The sequence below is a fragment of the Nannobrachium achirus genome, assembly GCF_963921795.1.
Source record: "Nannobrachium achirus genome assembly, chromosome: 15".
NCBI lineage: Eukaryota > Metazoa > Chordata > Actinopteri > Myctophiformes > Myctophidae > Nannobrachium > Nannobrachium achirus.
The window spans coordinates 6,905,455-6,920,308 of NC_137822.1; the positions used below are offsets into that span (position 1 = coordinate 6,905,455).

The 14,854-nt window shown below is 41.1% G+C and overlaps 1 protein-coding gene across 1 annotated transcript in view; it reads left to right on the forward strand.

Moving 5' to 3' along the window:
• adamts6 (ADAM metallopeptidase with thrombospondin type 1 motif, 6) overlaps positions 1–14,854 on the forward strand; it is a gene marked incomplete at both ends in the record, with an annotated part of 138,683 nt that overhangs the window by 21,668 nt on the left and 102,161 nt on the right. Inside the window, 2 exon segments of the mRNA XM_080743002.1 lie at positions 5,944–6,049; positions 13,976–14,122. Coding sequence (XP_080599128.1) covers positions 5,944–6,049; positions 13,976–14,122 — 253 coding nt within the window.

Genomic DNA, 14,854 nt, shown 5'->3' on the forward strand with positions numbered 1-14,854 from the left:
AGTACAGTACTTAAAACCAGCCCCAGCGCTATCAGCTGCAACATTAAAGTGATGATGCACCTTAATGCAGTACTAATTACAAGTCAATAGTTTGATTATATGAATTGGGACTGTAAGTACGTACATTTTGATACTTTTTTATGCAGGTCTGTCACTTGTAACAGCCAAGTAAAAAAACACCTACATGGTGGCATTGGGACTTTTACTTAATAAGTAAGTAAGAAACAAACAAACAAACAAAAAAAAGAACCCATATCCGCTTTCACCGGTATCTAATTTGACATCATGTGTTTACACTTTCCTCTGGGTTGAAAGGAGAAGCCGTTTAATGTGTAAAAGAACACAAAGAGACGATTTAGGGATAGAGGGGGGAAGTACGGGGGAAAGATAGAGATTTAAGACTAGATGGGAGAGAAGAATAGCTTGAAAGGAGACACAGAGAGGGGAAAAGGACAATTAGAGGGAGTGTTGCAGCATGCAGGAGAGTGTGTCATGTCGTCACTGTCGGGCAGAAACCTCTTATCTCCATATTTTATCTGTTTTGTATTTTTTCCCCCCCATAAATTAATTCAGAACGGGTACACATTATTGTGTATCATTATTTTATGCTTTAACTATTGAAAAATAGCAGATATACAAGCTCACAGCTGCGAGCTTGTAGATCTGCTATTTTTGAAAAATCATGAGAATTATAATTTTGACCCGATTCTATAAGTGTCTTTTGAATCCTTCTAAGGTTTTTTTTTTAAAAACCTATGTTTCTATGTCAGCAATCTGGCCAGCCATCATCAAAGAAAAGGTCCTTTTCACTAAACTGGAGCTCAGTTAATCTGTTCTTGAGAGACTACTATGTCAGTGGTTCTCAAACCTTTTCATGTGAAGGACCCCCAAAATGATATTTATTTGGCCACGGACCCCCATTCAACATATTTTGTTCAAGGGACCACCCAGAAGCAAAATTTGAGTTACAAACGTTCGCTTTGAAAATACATATATTCAAAGATTTGCACACATTTTCGCTGCTTTTTCAAAAATAGTGCCGTGCTGTGAACTTGTATATCTGCTATTTTTCCCTACTTAAAGCATTCAATAATTCTAGGCCTAAATGGGTTAATGACCCTACTATACAGCGCCACAAGAAAACATCAAAGATTGCAGATGAGTACACCACATCTCAGGGGCAAATATTGTACACGACAATCATTTGAAAACGTTTTGGTAACTAGTTCCGTCTAACTCTCAATGTTATATGAGATACATAAAGGTTACTAGTTCCGTCTAACTCTCAATGTTATATGAGATACATAAAGGTTACTAGTTCCGTCTAACTCTCAATGTTATATGAGATACATAAAGGGTTTTGGTTACTAGTTCCGTCTAACTCTCAATGTTATATGAGATACATAAAGGGTTTTGGTTACTAGTTCCGTCTAACTCTCAATGTTATATGAGATACATAAAGGGTTTTGGTTACTAGTTCCGTCTAACTCTCAATGTTATATGAGATACATAAAGGGTTTTGGTTACTAGTTCCGTCTAACTCTCAATGTTATATGAGATACATAAAGGGTTTTGGTTACTAGTTCCGTCTATCTCTCAATGTTATATGAGATACATAAAGGGTTTTGGTTACTAGTTCCGTCTAACTCTCAATGTTATATGAGATACATAAAGGGTTCCTGTGTAAAAAAGCTTACTAGGATGTCCTTTTAGTTGACTTTGTACCAGTGATGTGTACTGACATGAAACTGTACTTTTTCCTATGCAACCTTCTAATACATTCTTCAATCAATCAATCAATCAATCAATCAATCAATCAATCAATCAATCAATCAATCAATCAATCAATCAATCAGTTACTTTGTAGATTACTTACTTACCGATGTTTCTGGTTGACATTGGCACATTTCACTCAGGTTTTTTTCATCTCACTCATGTCACTTTGTCTGCTGACCTCACTCAGCAACTAAATAAAAATAAAATAAACAAAAATAAAAATAAAACAATTCACAGGAGGCAAGCAGTGATCACCCCATGATGTGCACTGCAATGTAGTTTCAAATGCACTACATTGCAGGCGCTTTTTGAGAGTAAAAAACTAAAAAATAAGAAGACACGTGTGACATGCATGATCTGGGCAGATTGCCCCAGGAAATGTGCCAATGTGAACCAGAAACATCGGGTATTTACGTACAATAACGCTGTGTGGTTACTACTGGTTAGGGCCGATTCATACTCCACTTTTAGAGCCGAATTTATTTTGATTTGGCTCTGTCTGAACTACAAAATGACATCATTCCAGAGGTTCGGGGGGGGACAAATAAATGTGTCTCTAAAAGTGGAGTGAGTATGCATCGCCCCTAACGCTGTGTGGTTAGTTTACTCTAAACTACAATAACGCTGTGTGCTGCAGAAACAGAGAGAAGCCCCCTAGCTCCTCCTGCCTCTCTCTCTCTCTCTCTCTCTCTCTCTCTCTCTCTCTCTCTCTCTCTCCCCCCTCTCTCTCTCTCTCTCTCTCTCTCTCTCTCTTGCCACATCTTATCTGTGTGTGTGAAGCCCTACAGGCAACACAATATATCTTGGAGGTAATATTGTGACTTGGGGGGTGGTTTGACAGGTCCAGCACATTCGTCACATTCCCCGCTTGCTTTTAATTGCCCTGGCATCTGCTTGGCTTCCTCGACGTCTCTCCCAAAAAACTCCTCTTTTCCACCTCCCCCCCTCCTCCTTCCACCTCCTCTCCTTATACACCAGGGGTTTCCGTACAATGGGGTCAGGACCCAATGTGTGTTTTTTTTCCCCTTCGCATATAACGTCTCTTCTCGGGGGTTCCTGGCGCAAAACCTTTTCAGGAGGCCAAATATCAATTCATCAAATTTGGGGGTCCTTGACTTTTGAGAACCACTGGTTTAATTGTTTCGTCATTGTGCTGGGGGGACCCCTGTGCACCAGGGATGGGACGATAAGCGTGATAAAAAAAACACAATAATCGTTTAATTTATCGTGATATCCGTCATGCACTGGGATCAATTCACCTTTTATTTGCAGAGCTGCATATCCGGTACCACTTAAACCTTCTATAATTGGTAAAAGGTACTTATAATATACGTACTTGATACAGTCTTTTTTTCACTCTATCAAATGTCTGAGACCCAAAAATTATTTTTGGCTAAAGTTCTCAGAATATGGACACTAGGGTTCAAGTGGTTAATATAAAAAAAGGAGAAAAAAAGAACTTTCTATCACACAAAGATTTGGAGTACCCCTTCCCCTTGTAGTAACTCTGAGGACCCCCTAGGGGTCCCGGCCCCCCTGTTGAAGACCCCTGCTTTAAAGAAACAGTACTGTATTTAATTCAGTCTGCCCACTAGGATGAAACATATCCCTAGCGGACATAAACATTAGCAACCAAAGAGGGGAGGGATGTCAACAGCAGAAGCATGGAAACCCCTCCCATCCCTCCAAAAAATGCCAGTGTCATTTCGCTGAAACATCCGGGACAACGCTCCACACGTCCCAGACTCTTCACTCTTCTCCCGTCTGGCTCCCAAAGACAAAGTGTGGAATGATACCTCCCCATAGCAATTAGAACTGCAGACTCACTTCCAATCCTCCGCTGCAGTCTGTAGCACTTGCCCTGGCCTCGACGACCTTGCAGGCTTATGGAAAGGCTAAAATGTCATTTAGATAGCATGTTATGTAGACCATGGGTCTTCAACAGGGGGTCCGCAGAGTTACTACCGGGTGTCCTCCAAATCTTTGAGTGATCTCCTTTTTTATATTAACCACTTGAATCCATATTCTGAGAGCCGATCTACAAGCTCACAACGCCTCGCCCTGCGAGGCGTTGTGAGCTTGTAAATCGGCTATTTTTGGCAAAGAGCTTTGGTGTAGAGGGGAAAAAGAGCAGACTAAGTACAGAGTGAAAGGTCAAGTTTATTAGGTATTGACGGTTCAAGTGGTTAAATATCTGAAAACACAAATTGACATGAATCCAACATACACGGATGATTGTGCTGTTAAACAATTAAACTATATGGAATCTATGAACAGGTTGTGGGGGTCCCTGCTTCATCTCTCTCTCAACTAAGGGGTCCTTGGCCTGAAAACATTGAAGACCACTGATGTAGACAGATGCCAGGGCATTGTGTGTACTGTAGTTTCAATGAACAGATTATTGATGTTATGGTGATTCTACTAGACTGACAATAGGTTCTTGGCTATTACCTACGATCCTAGATGACTATTTCTATGCATTTGATGTATTAATTTGTGCTGGCCTTGCTTATTGTAAATCGCTCTGGATTAAGAGCGTCTGAATTGTTATTCATATGTTTTTCACAAAGGACTTCAGTGTGGCCTCCGGGCAGCGTGCGTTCAAATGTAGCTCCGTTGAATCGCGCCCAGCGGTTGGTTTGTGAGATCATCCCCAGACAGTCAGTCAGTCAGACTAACAAACAAACAAACAAACAGACCCTGTGATAGACGGCACGCCGTAAAAAGGAACTTGTGTCACCTGGGTTTGTTTTTGGGGTGATGGGGGGGTGGTTTAGAACAAACACCACTCTCTCTCTTTCTCTCTACTTCTCCCTGCGTCCGTCTCGTTCCTTTCCCCGTTTCTTTTCTTACGCAAAAAAGGTTCAAATGTGGAAAACATCTACATTTCTGTCTGCTTTTCTGGAGGGGGGTTTCTTCTATTCCCTTCCTTGGCTTGTGTTACCTAGGTGGTCCCTTGTTACGTGCATTGAAATGTATAAATCTAGCTCTCTCGTCTAGACATTTTCTTTTTCCTTCTTCAAGCAGTGACTGTATGTTGAGACAGGCTAAACGTCTAGCCAGTTAATGCTAAACTCTGTATTCCCCACGGTGGCTCTAGAGGAGTGACCGGGAAACCTAGCGTTTCTCCACTGGGAACCACATTAAAGCACCGCCGAGGTCAAACAACTGGGAAATCCTGACTGTTCATTTTTCATCTGAGATTGTACAACGGGTTCATTTGGTTACATTTTGTACTCTAAAGCAGGGGTCTTCAACGTTTTCAGGCCAAGGAGGATCTAAGGATATTTTAGATATTTTAATAAAGTTGACCTTTCACTATGTACTTACTTAGTCTGCTCTTTTTCCCCTCTACACCAAACCTCTTTGCCTAAAATAGCCGAACTACAAGCTCACAACGCCTCGCACAGTCGCACTGCGAGGCGTTGTGAGCTTGTAGATCTGCTATTTTTGTCTAAAGTTCTCAGAATAAGGACACTAGGGTTCAAGTAGTTAATATAAAAAAGGAGAAAATGTTTCTATTACACAAAGATTTGGAGGACCCCTTATAGTGACGCTGAGGACCCCCTGTTGAAGACCCTTGTTCTAATGGTTACAAGTGGATAAATGAATACTGTATATTTTACTGTGGTTAAGCGTAATCCTTTTTTTTTTATTACCGTGACTAAGAATGTGTCACTGTGACCTGACCCCATGTGTGTTTGTATGTGTGTGTCCGTATGTCTGTACTTGTATTACTGTACTTTTTACACTTCCCCTGCTTGCTTTTTATTGCCCTGGCATCTGATTTATGTACTGTACTTTATGTTTAAAAAACTACAGTTAAGGTCATTGCACATTGGTGCATTTTTCTCCAGGCCGAACATCGGAGCGAATTTCGGTGCACGTAAATAGAAAAATCAAGCTCAAGTTATGTCAATTACGTTTTCACACTGCCACCTGTTATTTCGTCCGCATAATAATTGTTTCGGACCAGGGCGATTTTGAAGGTCTGCTATTTTCGATATTTTCATCAAAAGGCCCTTTTCGAAATGTCAGCCCCTGACTCTCTAACTTTCTCTGCACGTCCCTGCGTGTGTGTGTGTGTGTGTGTGTGTGTGTGTGTGTGTGTGTGTGTGTGTGTGTGTGTGTGTGTGTGTGTGTGTGTGTGTGTGCGTGTGCATGCAGGCTTGGCCTCTGTTGCTGGGATGTGCGAGCCAGAGAGGAGTTGCAGCATCAATGAGGACATCGGCCTGGGTTCTGCCTTCACCATCGCACACGAGATCGGACACAAGTGAGTGTTGTTGCTCCAACCTCTTCTAAGCCAGTGGTTCTCAACCTTTTCTGGCTGTGACCTCCAAAATAATCATATTTGAACTGGGGACCCCCACCACCCTGACGAGCAATAAGTGATAATACATTTTTATAACACAGTCAATTGTGAAAATAGCAGATCTACATGCTCACAACGCCTCGCAACACGAGGCGTTGTGAGCATGTAGATCTGCTATTTCCACAATTTCTGCCTCTAATAGTGGACAATTTGGCTAATGTTTCATTTGTCATTTTAGAGGTATTAAAAAGTCCTTAAATTGTCACTTTAGAAATTTGAATATTCCTTCTATACACTTAAACTTTATGTTGGTGAGTTTACTGTTGAGTGAGAAAACAATGTTGCACATTAAGTTAATCATCTGGGGACCCCCAAAATAATGTGGGGACCCCCCCCCCCCCCCCCCCCCCCGGTACTTGATGACTTGATGACCGGCATGATGAGTCATCAAACTCAGGAATGCGACAAAAACTAGCCAAGGTGCCAATACCTTTTTCTTTTCTTTTTTATTTCTACTTGCAACAGAGTATTTGTTCTATTGCAGTACGGCTAGTGTAGCAGTAGTGTGACTCAGAGACTCGGCCTGATGACCAAAAGCCTAATATCTCCCTCGGTCAAGGGAGAATTCCCCTTTTAGGCTAGTGGATATGGTGTTTGTTTCTATGCGGGACAGAGGCCCGGGTTCGAAACCCGGGAGTTACACTAACTTAGTGGTTCCCAACCTTTTTAGTCTGTGACCCCTGCAAAATAATCATATTTGAACTGGAGACTCCACACCCACCCTGATAAGCACTTGGAAGTGTAGGAGTTGAGGCATTACATTTAGTTTGACTCGGTTACGCACATATTGTGAAAATAGCCGACCTCCATGCTCTCAACGCCTCGCATCACGAGGCGTTGTGAGCTTGTACATCGGCTATTTTCATAATTGTTATATTATTTGACAATAAAACAAAAAACTGTTTATACCATAGTTTGTTGATTACTTTTGATGGAGCAATGGTCTCTTTCCTTTCTTCTTTTTGTATTGAAAATACTTAAATTGTCACTTCACTGTCCTGTTTCTGGGGACAGTGTTGATATGTTGAGAACCGCTGCATTAGCTGGACCACCACTGAGCATAGCTTTACTCCTAGCCTTTATGCCAGACCTTTCTCCTCAGCGGGCGTCTTGAACTGTATGTCCACATATTTCCTCATGCAAATCACGCTCTTTTTTTCCCTCTTCATAAATGAACGTCCTACTTGGTCGTCCAAGAGTGTACCACAAAAGTAGTGAAAATAGCTGATCTACAAGCTCACATCGGCTATTTTCATTATTATAATTCTTTCAAGGTGGGGTATTTCTTTGACTTAAACAAAACGTGTTTTTGTTAAAAGGGTAGTGCACTGTTTTCTGATAGCAATCACTGCTATAGAGTGTGTGTTCAGTAACGGGAGTCTCTCCCTGTCTCTACAGCTCTTTAATAAATAGAATATACATTTCCAGGGGAGGGGGGGGGGGGGGGGGTTGCAAAATTCCAGCCAATCAGGAGAGAGTACCCATTTATCAGCTTCGATATTTTTTATGGCGTTCCTGTTCCAATTCTGTCTGCTCACTTCCAATTCCACACGATCTGTATCCTGTGTGAGGTTCTCTAGTCCTGATTGGGTAACATTTAGGATCCCGACCTGAAAATGCATTTTCTGCTTATTCCATTCAGAACGGGTACACTATATTGTGTATCATAATTTTATGCTTTAACTATTGAAAAATAGCAGATATACAAGCTCACAGCGCGGCACCGAGTGCCGCGCTGCGAGCTTGTAGATCTGCTATTTTTGAAAAAAAAAAGTCAAAATTAGAATTTTGACCCGATTCTATAGTGTCTTTTGAATCCTTCTAAGATTTCTTGAAAAACCTATGTTTCTATGTCAGCAATCTGGCTATAACCATCGTCAAAGAAAAGGTCCTTTTCACTTAATTATGTCAGTGGTTCTCAAACCTTTTCATGTGAAGGACCCCCCAAAATGATATGTATTTGGCCACGCACACCCCATCTCAAAATTATCTAGTTCCGCAGGGAACACCCAGAAGCAAAATTTGAGTTATAAACGTTTGCTTTGAAAATGCATATATTCAAAGATTTGCACACATTTTCATGACTTTTTCAAAAATAGCAGATCTACAAGCTCGCAAGCGCTGCACTCGGTGCCTGCGCTGTGAGCTTGTATATCTGCTATTCTTCACTGTTAAAGCATTCAATAATTCTAGGCCTAAATAAAGAGCTGGAGAAGCTCCTTTTAGTGAACAAAACACTCTCTACCAACATGTATTTATCAGAATATATGTCTATTTAATACTTATTTTAACAAACAAATATCACTTACTCTACCTTTAAAGGAGTAGTTCACCCCCAAAATGACTTTTTTTCTATTGATTACTCGTGCCATGGAGACTTGAGTTCAATAATAGTTTGGGGTTTTTGTCGCATACCTAAGACAATAATTTGATTATAGTAAATTTACCCCCCGGGATCAATGGTGTTAAATTTACTATAATATATTTTTTGTGTTAGGAATGCAATAAATACAAAAAAAATATATTATTGAACTCAAGTCTCCATGGCATGAGAAAATCAATAGAAAGAAAAAGTCATTTTGGTGGTGAACTACTCCTTTAAAATCCCTTTTAGATTTGGAAAGTATCTGTGTCAATTTAGCTCCGTGGCTCTGAGTGCCATGCTATGAGCTTGTAGATCTGCTATTTTAAAATTTGTGCAAATCTTTGAATATATATTTTAAAGCGAACTTTGTAACTCAAATCTTTGCTTCTGGGGGGGTCCTTGAAATAACATATTTTGAGATGGGGGGGTCCGTGGCCAAATATACATTTCGGGGGTCCTTTCCAAAGTTTGAGAATTTGTAGAATTGGCTTCAGGTTAAGAATAATAACCAAAAAAAGGGAAAGTTTTTTTTTTTTTTTTTTTGACTTACGAGGTTTCGGTGCGTGTCCACACACACATACCTCTGGCTCTCTCTTCCTGAATATAAAGCAAAATAATGATGATGTATTAGTCTACGCATCCCCCTCTGGTGGGTTCAGCGAGATGGCCATTTCCTTTATTATGTCTTATGTCTGCTTCTGTTACTGGGCCTGTTGTAAAAATAGTCTCTGCGTGGAGAGCGAGGACATTATATTAACCCTCAAAGACCGGGAACGGGCCCGCGTCGCGCTCGATTTGAACCACTTTAACCATTATTTTGTGCTTTAACTATTGAAAAATAGCAGATAATACAAGCTCGCAGCGAGCTTGTATTATCTGCTATTTTTGAAAAATCATGATTTATTTTTTAATCTATCTAGCGAACATTTGTAACTCAAATATTTGATTCATGGGGGTCCCTGGAACAACATGGTTTGAGATAGGGGTCCACGGCCAAATACATATAATTTTGGGTTAGGGTTAGGGTTAGGGTTGAAAAAGTTTGAGAACAGCTGATTTAGAGGAAGGATTTGGAAGTCGGGTCAAAGATCGGGTCAAAAGATATTCAAAGACTTGCACACATTTTCACGATTTTTCAAAAATAGCAGATCTACAAGCTCGCAGCGCGGCACTCGGTGCCGCGCTGTGAGCTTGTATATCTGCTATTTTTCAATAGTTAAAGCATAAAATAATGGTTAAAGTGGTTAAAATCTAACGCGAATTCGGGCACGTTCCAGGTCTTTGAGCGTTAAAAAAAAGAAGCACACTGCAGCAGGGGTTTCAACCGGGTTGCCTGATTTATTTCCAGAGTAGGCTAAAATGTCATAAACGCCGGGCCTTAGAAAAACAGGTTTGGAGGCTGCCTGCGCGATGTGGCCCCGCGTTTGTTATATACATTAGATCTGATTTGTGCTTGCGGGACAGTATAGGAAAAAGGGGAAAACTTTGACTTCCTTTGCTGTAATGTGAGCTTTTAACTTTTAATATTATACTATAGTAAAAAAAAATATATATATATATATATAGAAAAGAAAATGAATTGTTGCGATGATTCAGGTCAAAGGAGCCCCTAGCTGAGAGAGAGATGAAGCAGGGACCCCCTCTGCATAGCATATAAGAGCGTGTTGCGGATTAAAAATGTTCATAGATTTCATTGCGACCGTAGGTCGCATTTAGTGTGAAAACCTGCAGATCATGTGCGTCACGCCTCAGCCCCGTATATGGACATAATTTGTGTCAGTCTCCTGTGGTCTATGACGTCAGACATCTATGATGTCAGACATCTATGATTTTGGCCAGCGACATGAGTCACACTTGAAAATGAATTCCGTCCTTGTCCCTTTTAAGCCCATATATGGAGATCCCTGATGTCATCAACATTAAGCCATATCTGTATTATCCAACCTTCTTAGTGGAGGAAAAAGAAAAAAGGTATTTAGTCCAAGTCCAAGAGTACAATATAACTGATATAATTGGGGTGGTTGTATTTGGTCTCTATGTTCTTCTATTGAGACATCTAGACCCGGTTCTGGTTTGACACAAATACATCCTGGATAGAGCTGGAAAGCTGCATAGGGCAGCATTAACCCTGGAGACTCTTACGAGTCCATTTGCTTCTATTTGTACACTCCTCATAGCAGTGGTGTAAAGTAACTAAGTACATGTTCTCAATCTCAAGTACTGTACTTAAGTACAGTTTTGAGGTATTTGTGCTTTACTGGAGTATTTCCGATTTCCAATATTTTTACTTCTACTCCACTACACCTCAGAGGCAAAAAGTTACTAGTTACTTTGTGGATTTTGATTATAATAACAAAACATACATTAACCAATAACCACTTATTATAGTATATATATTATACATTTCGGCCATTTGAAAATAGCAGATCTACAAGCTCACATTGCGCATTGTGAGCTTAACACTAACGCTGAGCGCACACTAGCAGTGACAAAGCAACAAGTTCGCTGGCAGGGTTGCCATGTCTGCTTATTATAAGCGACTTTGGGCTTGTTTTTTTCGGTGAAGTCTCTTGTAAATATTGGTAGTTGCGGTTTTTTGGGGTTGTTTCTAAAGTGTAGTTGCTTACTTTGGACTTACTTCCTAATGTTGTTTAAACCTGGTGGTTCTCAAAAAAATCTTTCATGTCAAGGACACCCAGATGAATATTTTGTGCCAGCAAACCTTGTAGGCCCATACCAGATTTGTTATTAAAAAATATTCATAATGTGTCACTTGAAAAGATTTACAAGCTTGTTGATCGGCTATTTTCAAATATCCCATGCATATACAGTAGGTTTAAAGCACTCATGTGGCCTTCTTGTCACTTCTTTTGGGCTCGTTTGCATAGACGTGGTTGCTTAGTTCTCTCGCTAAATCTGGCAACACTGGCCCGCAACGACATTTCCAGTGGAAGCCATCAGCGTCACGGTGAAGCCACAAAGTGACACCCGACACTTGAGCGGTGTGACGAGCGGCCACGCGCTGCACAAACCTTTGAGCCATGGCTTCAAAGTCAGTCACCGCCTCTCCATGACGCAGACCATCATAATGTTTTTGTTTCAGCATTTTTTTCCACCATCGCTCTCTCTCTCTCTCTCTCTCTCTCTCTCTCTCTCTGCCTCTTTCTATCTCCCAACAATTCCTGTCTCCTTTTCTGTCACTCACTGATACCGAGATGACTGACATCATAGATGTCTGACATCATAGACCACATGAGACTGACACAGTATGTCCATATATGGGCTTTCCAAGATATGGGCTCCTCGACCCCGCTTTGAGAACCTCTGCACTGCTCTTGTGCAACTGGTTGTTACTCTCTTAGTTAAATTATTACCAATTTAATTTACAGCGTAGATTGGGGAGTCGCAGAGATAAAGTAATTTTTTTTACATCAAACAGGGGTCCACCATGGCCTAATTGTAAAAGCGATGATTTGTCCCAAAAAAGAGGTAGAAGACCCTCAGAGCCTGTTCCAACCTGCCAGGTATTGATTGACAGGCAGGGGGGCGGGGCTCCCAGAGTGCTGATTAGAACTGTGTCGTTCCTGTTAGAGCTTCCAGACAGGAGGGTGACCTCTGACCCCGTGCAGCCTTTCACACAGCTGTTTCCCCAGCAGCACTAACGGCCGTGAGGGGACACATCCTCCACTGGGACACTTCTGGAACTTTTCCGTGTCAAGGACTTTTTGAAAGTCTTTGAATATGTCTTTTTAAGTGATCCCTGACTAATACGACAAATATGCCTTACTACATTATAATTGTCCTCTATAACTACAATGTAAAATTAAAAACACCTCAATTATTGTATTTCTTCTAGAAATAGCAAATCTTTCACTCAATAGGGGAAATGCCCGTCGCAAGTTGATGATGTCATAAATGTCAAGTGTGATCTATCCCTATGGAATTTATGGCATGCTTGTGAAAATAAAAACAAACTTAATACTTCCTATGGTTAATATGAGCATCAAATCAATATTTCAAATGTGTTTGTGTTTCGTTTTTTTGCACACGCATGTCATAAAAATTACACATGACATTTATGACATCATCAACTTGCAACAGGCATTTCCCCTACTGAGTGAAAGATTAGCTATTTCTAGAAGAAATAAAATATTTAAGGTGTTTTTAATTTTACATTGTAGTTATAGAGGACAATTATAATGTATTAAGACATATTTGTCGTATTAGTCAGGGATCACTTTTAGAAGCGTTACGTTTGTAACTCAAACCTCTGCTTCTGGGGGGTCCCTGGAACGACATGTTTTGAGATGGGGGTCCGCGGCCAAATACATGTCATTTTGGGGGGTCCATGACATGAAAAAGTTTGAGAACCACTGATTTAGGAGAAGGATTTAGAAGACATTTATAGAAGACTTGCACAAATAGCAGATCTACAAGCTCGCAGCGCGACATTCGGCGCCGCGCTGTGATCTTGACTTGTAGATCTGCTATTTTTTAATATAATGGTTAAAGTGGCTGAAATCTAAAGTGACACAGATGAAAGTTTGACGAACTTTTCATCAATAAATGAGACAACGCTCCACACGTCCCCCAGACTCTTCTCACTTCTGGCTCCCAAACTGTGGAACAAACTCTCCGTTGCAGTTAGTACGGGAGACTCACTAGTCTACCAACCTTCCACCGCAATCTGAAGTCTCACCTCTTCAGACTCCACCTTAGGGCCAATGCGTACTCCACTTTTAGAGCCGATTTCATTTTTGGTTCAGTTCGGGGAGTCACAGAATCTCGGCAGCACCGAACAGCCGAATTAATGATGGTGACACCCCACCCCTTTGACATTATACTTGTTATACTGCTCACAACGCCTCGTGTTGCGAGGCTTTTTGAGCTTGTAGATCGGCTATTTCCACAATTTCTGCCTCTAATATTTGACAATTTGGCCAATGTTTAATTTGTCATCTTAGCGGTATTAAAAAGTCCTTAAATTGTCACTTCTATACACTTAAACTTTATGCTGGTTTGTTTACTAATGAGTGAGAAAACAATGTTGCACATTAAAGGGGAAGACCACCCATTTTCAATATTGAACTATGTCATTAATATAACTTAGAGGAGTTGTGTGAAAATAGAAAAAAAGTCCCCCCCCTTCTGTGTTGGTTAGAACTGGAAGATTGATTTTGGGGTTTATATTGTAAAGTACAACGGTGTTGAAAATGGGTGGTCTTCCCCTTTAAGTTATTCATGGGGGTTAATCAGGGGGTCCTGACCCACAGGTTGAGAACCGCTGCTCTAGATGACTGTTTCTATGCATTTGACACGATTACCTTGTGTTTACCAGCAAGCCACTCTGGATTAAGAGCGTCTGCTAAAATGCCTCAATTGAAAAAAAAAAAAAAAGAAAAAGAAACGTGAATTTGCAAATGGGCATTTATTTATGATATCGACGTGTTTTTCCGCCTCAGCTTCGGGATGAACCACGACGGGATCGGAAACTCCTGCGGCACCAAGGGCCACGAGACGGCCAAGCTGATGGCGGCGCACATCACCGCCAACACCAACCCCTTCTCCTGGTCGGCCTGCAGCAAGGACTACATCACCAGCTTCCTGGAGTAAGTACAAGCGTGTGTGTGAGTGCATGTGTGTATGCGTGTGTGCGTGTGCACAGGTGTGGATTACATTTCATCTCTTGTCGGATGTAAACCTCATTATGTCCAAAAAAAAAACTGTTACCTTTCGGGATTCAAATTCAAAAGTGTCAAACAAGCATCAACAAGCTTGACGCGCATCGCTTGCCACGTTTCAAGCTTGTAGATCTGCCACTTTTGATGTTTTTGTGTGACACTTTAGTACAGTGGTTCTCAAACTTTCACATTTCAAGGTCTCCCCTTAACTCTGACCGTGTACAAATGGAACCAAATCATTTGGTTCCATTTGTACACGGTCAAGAGTTACAAACTTGTGTGGGTCTATTTAGGCCCGCCTAAAGGAACCAGCAGTCCCTGGAATCCACTTTGAGAACCACTGCTTTAGTATGATCACGTATGGGGGGGGGGGACATATGGAGATAAGAGGTTTTGTGTGTGGGCTTGGCTATAGATTCCAACAGAGCAGGGGGTACAGTAACGTGGGGGCAAAGGGAGTTTCTGCATAGGGTTATGTTAGTGGGAGAAATATGTGAAAAAGGTGTTCACATCCGGCAGAAAGCGTGAAAATTTGCACCTAGGGGTATTTTTGTGCGCTGAATCAAAAAATTGACGGTCCCAAGCACTTTTCTGAAATTCACTTTTCTCTCATTCACTTACCATAGGGTTAGGGTTAGGAAAAAAAGATCCCCCAAAGAT